The sequence below is a fragment of the Mizuhopecten yessoensis genome, unplaced genomic scaffold, assembly GCF_002113885.1.
Source record: "Mizuhopecten yessoensis strain PY_sf001 unplaced genomic scaffold, ASM211388v2 scaffold29, whole genome shotgun sequence".
NCBI classification, from domain to species: domain Eukaryota; kingdom Metazoa; phylum Mollusca; class Bivalvia; order Pectinida; family Pectinidae; genus Mizuhopecten; species Mizuhopecten yessoensis.
Window position 1 is genome coordinate 468,084 of NW_018403342.1, and position 8,780 is coordinate 476,863.

Below are 8,780 nucleotides of genomic sequence, written 5' to 3' on the forward strand. Positions count from 1 at the left end.
AGCACGGTCCCACTACAAACAAAACACAATACATCTCTAGCACACACTCAGACATACACACACTGGGACATATTAGCCATGTGGCATAGTACTAGTGGTTAGCGCCTGATATGACAGATCCTGCGAATACCTAAAAAATGTATTGATTCATATATATGTTTATTGTTATGATTGTATGAATATAATAATTGACCTTTATTAATGAAAATCCGCTTAGAATCTTTGGCCTTCCATATCATCGCAGATAATTTATTGGAAACGAATGTATTTTTGTGTATTAGGTAACAGCAGAAAATAATAACTCAAAGTTATGAATTATGTTCACACTATTCTGATACAGATACCTTACGTTAATATTTGTCATTCACACTAGTCTGACTTCATTTTAAAATAATTAGTAAATACACAGGTAAAGCGAATCCCTGTGAAAATGTGGTCAAACTAAAGCTTTGTGCAAGTCATAGAGACTAGGTTTCAGGCTGAGATGAAAGTTATGTCCCCAAAACCTGGGAAACAGTAAAGTTGTTTTGTGATTTACCGCAGTACAGTTACTTAGTGCATGCTCTCTCGTGAATGTAGAAGTACTATTGATAAGAGCAAATCCGAAATGTCTATAGGTAATTTAACAAATGCAAGTTTACATTCGAAATGACATTGTGGATACGTGTTGGTAGTCATTTTAACCAAAGAACTGTAAAAATGAGCACATTCTATCCCCAAATCTTAAGAGACAGACGAAACAATCATCAGCATCTACCACCTTTGTTGCGTGAACATATCTATGGTAAGTTTTGTTTGGTTAATGATATTAACCTTATTAAACTATTATACTATTGCTGTCTCATCGATAGACTGAGAGACAAACCTGCAGTGTTCGTACAAATTACAACGGATAGTATGCATACTCATAACACGATTTCTCACCCGGGTGAAATTTTGTGCAGGGGTGAAAAAACGTGTTGCAAACGCAGCAATTTTAGCACGAGTTCTCACTCAAGGAAGAGGTCGTTTCGGGGTTAGAAATCGTGGCGAAGCAAATCTGTCCTACCAGCTTAACTGTTTGAACCAGTCCAATAGTCCAGACCTCACGACTGACAGGTCCAGGTTCGGTCGCCAAACATTATCTTAACTGCCAAGCCATATTGAGTTATTTTAGATGCTCCTTAATTTCCGAGAAACCCAGAGAAAAAAACAAGATGATTTTAACTTTCAATGTGACGATGTGATACATAAATTAGCTATCTATTTGAGTTCGTTTCTAAACTATTTTTAATAAAATAGGTTAGGTTAGGTGTATTCATTAAGGCAAAAATAAGATGTCAGCTGTCTGATAACGCGCACGTACCGCGTTAGGGCTTTGTGATCCTTCTTTACCTATGTGTTTTGTATGTCACAGTCCCGTCACATACAGTTATATTCCCATGTCAGGTTCACCAATCTTAATCATCAGTTCTGGAGCCACAGCTGAGGTGGCCAGCTCAAGCTATGTTTAGGTTACGTCTTAAACGAGAAAAAGACATCTTAGAATTTACATAATCGTTTGGTGTCACTTGCGGTGAAAAATGTTTGCTTTCATTTTACATAAATGACAAGAATCACAGCCATGAATGTCGTGATATTATATAAATGACCATTTAGAATTTTTGCTGGAAATGTGACTAATACCTTCGTATATTCTAGATTTTTTTTTCATTTTTTTGCCTGTCGATTTTCTGATAACTAGGAACTGCATGATACAACACGTTTTTAGTTCATTTATTAACACGTACACATGTTAATTTAATGCAATAATCAGTATGAAATTCATATAAATCTCAGTATTGTCATTTATATTCTTTTATTTGGATATATAACAGTCTCTTTATAAAAATACCATTTGATGCCCTGATTATAAAATGATCATGTCATGATTATTCTTACAAATCCATGCAAACCGGGACTATCCATCCTTCTGTTTAGTTTGTTAATTTCTTTTGTAATTTGATATTGTCATATATTGTTTTTTATATTTTAAGCTTACTTTTGTATACTGCTATACGCTATGTTACAGATACAGGCCTAAATCAAGAGTTAAAAGTTACATATGTCGGTAACACTAATTTATTTTTGTTTTGTTTATATACTACAAACGTTATCATAACTCTTACTTTCGTGAATATAGGTTATTTTTGTACTTAAATTTGTTTATTTTTTAGCAATCCTACGAGCCCATATCACCCTCACAATCGACAATCGAAATTTCACAAGTCTGATGAAGGACAGGAAAACCGAAGAGTTTGCGTCCATTGGTGAACCAATGTGCGATGAGGTGATTATATTGTATATGTACATTTCTACAGGGATCGTATTTAGTAGATTAATGCAACATGACGAATGTTAAACACTTCAGGAAAGTCTGAAACTATTTTTCATATGTAAACTTAGTTTACGATTGCGTTAAATTTAAGATCTTTGATGTTCTCGTATTGTATGTATAAAGTGGGCAGATTAATTACTACTACGAACATTTCTCAGCTAACCTGCACCGCAAAAGCAGTCAATGTTGTGGTACGTTTGTACGTATGCTTCACCTTTACTTGACAAAATACTTTTATAATGGTATAAAGGGAATACTTATACGTTAATTGATAACAAATTTGGTTCTACTGGACGTTACCTATGTGAAGAAGTAGACACGTCTTTTTCTCTTAGGTTTGATGTTAAGTATACAAGGATGTCGCCAAAGGGGACGTGTGGTACTTTTACGTCTCTCGATTAAATTACAATGTGTTTTATGGGCCAACGGCTCAGATAAAATACCTATGTATAGTAATGCTAAAACAGTGAGTTTCAGAACCAAAACGTGTGTGTGTTAATACATTATATTTTAGCACTGAACCAGCATAAATGTGTTATGTTAATGGCATATGTCGGCATTTAATATAATTTGACACATGTACATATATAAGTCGTCTGTTTTGTATACACTTAATATTGTGAAACAATACACTCGATGTATCATAAGAATGCTCTGCTAACTATCCAGGATTTTTTCTTTATACAATATATTTATCCTAAACAACCCGCTGTAATGTACACTGTAAAACATTTGACGAGGCAGCACACGCGGTTCAGGAAACTACCATGCATCCGGAGAGCATAGTCGTTGATTGGGGTTCAAGATAGATATCGTTTTTGTCCTGCGTCTTTGATATCAGAAATGTCCTTGTGGATTGCCACTTGCAGACATTTGTATATCTTATTATCTATTATTTTTTTATTTGATTCAAGTCTGACCCTTACCTCACAATTAGAGTTTCAGGTTACAATAGTTAAAATATTATCACTACTTCACAAATCAAGATCCGACCACCGATCTTATAACGTATAGTTTGATTTCTTGCCTCATTTTATTCGACTTGATGTCTACCTTACAAAAACGGATGTTTACCCGTTTCATCATGATATTGAGTCTGTCACCCTCATAAAATACTGTCGGTTCCCCTATTCTACAAAACAAAGTCTGATCCCTCCCAAGTCAATGTCTGACCCCTGCCTCACAATATGAGCTCTGGTATACTACCCTGAAACGAACTCTGACTCCCATCTATCTAAAATATTAGGATGATCTATTTTCCTAACTACAACGGCCGGACATTTTACTCGATACAATTCAGTCTGACACTCTATCATGTAAAATGTACTTTGGCCTAAAAGATCAAAACCCACTTGCGGATGACTTACAACACCTGGATTGACCTCCTACCTCACAATCAAGATGAAAATACATAAGATATATACAACAATATGGTCAGATCCCCAACCTAAACAATCACACACTGACCCGCTACATTAACATTACAAAACATGGTTTGACATTAGTCTCACAAAATACAATCTCTGACCCTACCTCGTAAAACAAGTTTGACATCAAACATCATATAAACTTATCAGAAACCCTTTCGGACTAAGTAATGTCTAACGGGACACTGTCCTCATGGCCTAATCTATTGCGTTTCCTCTGTTGTGGTTGGACCACCTCGACACATTTCATTATTATGTACATGCCTTTGGCCTTATATCAGTTACCGAAAATAATTACCATAGTAATGGTTTATTTAAAATTACAATTTGTGAATTATTTTGTTATTAAAGGGCAGAGGTCAAGTTGACAGGTCACCCGTTTAACATACATATCAACATTATATGATTGATAGTGGATCTACTAGGTCAGATAGTATTTATTGTTGACAAGGCTTTCAAATGCTAGGTTAATTATTTGTAATTTGTCCCATTGTCAAACAATGATGAATAGAGAAAGGGTCATTACTTCAATGTAATAAAGACTTGAGAACCATGTACACAGTTCCCTTTTCAGTTCATTAATTGCCGTAGTGTTCTTTGTATTTTTCTCTGTGCCTTTTGTTATGGCAGATATACATGTATTACTGGTGTAATCAACCAAAAGTGATAGCTTATAATGTCTGTAGAATACTAATTGGTCATTTATGAAACCTAATCGTTTGGTGTTATAAAATAAGGCCTACATGATTATATTCATTTCTGAACTTTTGCAACAAATAATTCCATCTTTTACATAAGATAACAATATCATCATTTTACAAATATAATAAACTGTGCAGACAAATTCGTTATATGTTTCTTTAACTTACAAATCTAGCAACATGTTTACTTGTTTGGTAATATGTACTATCCCACCAGTACACATGAACAACATATATATCACAGGGTCAGTATAAAATTACAAAATATACCACAGTGTCAAAACAATGGGAAAAAATATATATCACAGTGAAAACACATAAGTACAGTGTATATTCCAAGGGGTCAACACTCTGAACTCGTGGTAAAAGGCGATGCATCCTTTATTCAAAATGATATCAACATTTGTACTCTCAACAATACACACACACACATACACTGTAGTTGCTCATCGTTTGCGTAATTATTCTTTAAACGTACAGGTGCAGACGAATTTAAATATCAGGTGAAGAATTATCTTTAATTTACATTTACACTGTGACAAATATCGAAAGTGATATTTGCACAGTGTGACAATAACACTTGTTGGCAAGCGTGACTTCATTAGAATATGGCGCTAGTTATCACGCTTCTGATTCCCGCCCTTTTTTAGTGGATTACTTTTTCATGTTTTATGCATTAAAATGTAACTAATAGAAAATTAAATGGTGTCTTCAGTAATTGCAAATATATTTCACGAGTGTGGCTAATATTTTGATATTTTTCTCTCGTGTGAATATCAAAATATTAGCAACACTCGTGAAATGTATTTGTTATTACTGAAGACACCATTAAATATCTTCTATATATATGTGGAGAGTTAATATCTGAGAAAGTGAATATGCATTGATATAATAAAAATATGTAAATGTAGTTAAATCACCCTCTCTGATTTATTTTTCAGATGGAGAATTATTTTCTGTACAGTGAATTTTCCCATTTCTACTTGACATGTCATATCATCAAAATGAGGTAAGAATTATATTAACTATGAATCATCTGTAAATTATCATATATAGTCAATCGATGTTTAATCAATCAAATTCATGTCAGTTAAAATAAAAGAGTTTCTCTATTACAAATACAATTTATACTGCTAATAAAAAAAGTTTTTAACTTTTTTAACTTTACATATCATACACGTACCTTTGTCTAGTAAACATTCACTGTGGTTTAAGTTTTTAAAATGAGTTATTTATGAATCGGGGTTTATATTTATTTTGATTAGTTTATTATACATACAAATACAATATACCTGCTTCTTTAACGAAATGATAATCTCCAAAATAGCTCGTTTGAAGTGCCAGTATCATTGTATTCGGTAAAACTTTGAAATAAATATAATTAAGCTTTGCATCTTCATTTGTACCTATTGGTATTTTTTTTACTTTGCAAACGTTTGCAGTGTGGATATATTTGCGTTGTCAAAGATATTTCAATTTATACAATGTGTTTATTGTAAATCAATAAATTACCAATTGCATCCTATGATGATTTAATAAGATAGAAATAAGTGAAACTCAATTTTTACAGTATTTTCTAAAAAAAAAGTTATCAAAGCGGGAATAACTAGAGTCTATAAGATCAACGCAATAAGCAGAGACATTGTTTTCCTGTATAATCAATGATGTTTTAAGTTTTAACCTATTTTTAACTTTGCTATTTATTAGATTTACGTATTCTTACGCAAAAGTTTCCTTTTTTCAATTGTTTGTATTATCTGATGCCATGAAATCGCTTTGGCTTTAGTTTGATTATGTTTAACACTTTAAAGTTTAGCAGTTTAAATCATTTCCGTGCTCAACTGAATTTATCATGTCATAATTTGACCGATTTGGAAATTTACTTCTTGAGTATTTGAATCTAATATTAATTTGACATAGCTGCTGTCACATTTTGGAGCATAACTTCCACAAATATACAACATATTATTTGCTATGGCAAAATTCTTTGAAAAGGTGTTTATATGATATTAAACTGTTCACTAACAAACTCGAATTAATTCCCGGATAAGTTACAGATAACCCATATCGACATTTTAATGAAAAATCATCAATTAAATTATCTTTTAGCGATGATTCCGGAAAGGTTGGATTATATTTCACATTGGATTTTGTGGATAATACCCACACCCGTGACCCTAAACATATTGAGGATCTAATACTAAGAAAGGCTGATCGCTTAGTGCGGGAATCAAAACTGTTTCTCGTTATTCGTGATTTCCTCGTGTACGTTAAAAGTATGGATATATGGGTAGAAACCATACCGGTAACTGGCGATATCAATCACCCGAAACGTCCTAAAGGTAAGTTCTATACCGTTTCATCTTTTCTCAGCACTGCTATATATATATGAACTGCATATTCATGCATTGCACATCGTTTGTATTATGTACGGGTCGTTACCAACCCTAAATTGTGAATTAACACAACATTGAAAAAACTGTATATTCCGCTGAATCACTATATTAGACCAGTATTATTCCACATCCTGATGTTAATTGCTTTTAGTCATAGTAACATTAGAACTTCTTATAATTACATTTAGAATATCCATAACTTAACAACTTAATAAAATTCATTGTATGTACCAAATTGCTTTGTTCGAATGAATTAACAAAATCCAATATAGTTATTTCTTGTTGTGAATTTGTGTAAGGTCGCGTTATATACGTATGTTGGTTTTGAGCTTGAATAAAAAATAACGTTTTGACACATGGATTTGTATTAACTATAATGCAAACGTCCTTTTACTAAAACATTTCGCAGCAACTGCATCAACACACAACCTTAATACCGCACTTACCGTTCAATGTTAATTTGTACATGTTTCACAAAAGCGTTATTTGACGGGAAAATATTTGTGACGCTTCCGCTTATAGAACAAGTGTTTTTGATAATTGTCCTTATTTGTTCACTATATGTATACTAAAATTGTTTTTGTTACTTTGTATTAATAAATTTGCAACGTCACTTCCTCTTCAGAGGAGAGGAAAATTGTGGTGGAAAGTGCTAAAAATAAGGGTTCTTCGTTGGAACTGTACCCGTCTATGTCTATGTCTGATTCGTCAATTCGTTCACGTGATGTTCTACGTCATACGTCGTATCCTATGGTTCACAGTGTATCGCGCTTGCTCACAGAGCTTTCTGTCAGCACCCCACGATTGAACAGCGGCCTGCACACACGTCTCATCACGCCCACCAGCTCCAAACTCTTCCTGATTACAACTACGGCTGCGTTTGTAGGCTCTACGATGTCGTCACGAGGCTTTAAGGTAGATCCTACTTCAGCCGAGGCATTTTCCCGGTCCACAGTTGATGATAATACTTTGCAACGGGAGGCCACAACCACAATCAAACCTTTTGAAAGACTAAATACTTCACCGGTCAATAAGATCACTCCAAAACCATTTTTTGATGACTGGGCTTGGCTCCTGAACAAACTGGCCACAAAGCTTAACAAAAAGTCTATTGAACAGTCTTTGGATGAAGAATCTTCTCTAGGTATGCTGCCCTCCTGTGCGCAATTAGATGTGTTCAGGAATTAGAAATAGAACTATGCACTTAGAAGAGTTATTGCTAATATAATTGTTCACTTAGAATTAGTTAAAATGTAGATTTTATTTCAAGAGCACCATGTACATGTACCAATATAATTACATGAAAATGCATGTTTAAAGCATGCCAGCATTTGTATTGATTAACATTATTTGTTTTTCACAATCTAACATCTGTACTTTTAATTATTGGTTGTTGTTCACAACTTACGGCGACTGATTTAGGAAATCATTTGGGAACATATATCTGGATACAGGAAGGTGTTTTGATATTTTGTTTAGTTTGAGACCAGATAGAATGCAAAAAGCAGGTTCAAGTATTTAATATAGTGGAATGCGAAATAATACCTTGTTCATGGTATGAAAACTCCTAGTGCATCTGCTCTGCATGAAAGGTTAACATATACGTAACTGATTTGAATGCCCTAAGTCAGCCACCGTGTTTTACAGTTAAACGACGTTGAACATCTGACTAATTTTTCTTTTTCACAGATTCATCATGGACAAAATCAAATATAATCGACATAACACCAACACCTACTCTTTACAAAACTAATGTTGAAACTGCAAAGCAATCTAACTCACTGTACACTGACAAAGTTGACGTGATTGGTCACGCATCTCTGTATGTAGGCGCACAACAAAATATCCCTTTACTTCAGTCTGGTACTAATAATCCGAATACAAAAGGTAGGTATTGCTT

General features: G+C 33.7%; 1 protein-coding gene across 2 annotated transcripts in view; it reads left to right on the forward strand.

The window, feature by feature from the left end:
* The window catches only part of LOC110443254, a 92,962-nt gene that overhangs the window by 12,493 nt on the left and 71,689 nt on the right, over positions 1–8,780 (forward strand). The window contains exons 3-6 of one of the 2 annotated variants that reach the window (XM_021487767.1): positions 2,196–2,308; positions 5,426–5,493; positions 6,594–6,826; positions 8,570–8,767. In XM_021487767.1, the coding sequence (XP_021343442.1) occupies positions 2,196–2,308; positions 5,426–5,493; positions 6,594–6,826; positions 8,570–8,767 (612 nt within the window). The remainder of the gene's footprint in view (positions 1–2,195; positions 2,309–5,425; positions 5,494–6,593; positions 6,827–8,569; positions 8,768–8,780) is intronic. The other variant, XM_021488512.1, reaches the window with a different exon arrangement.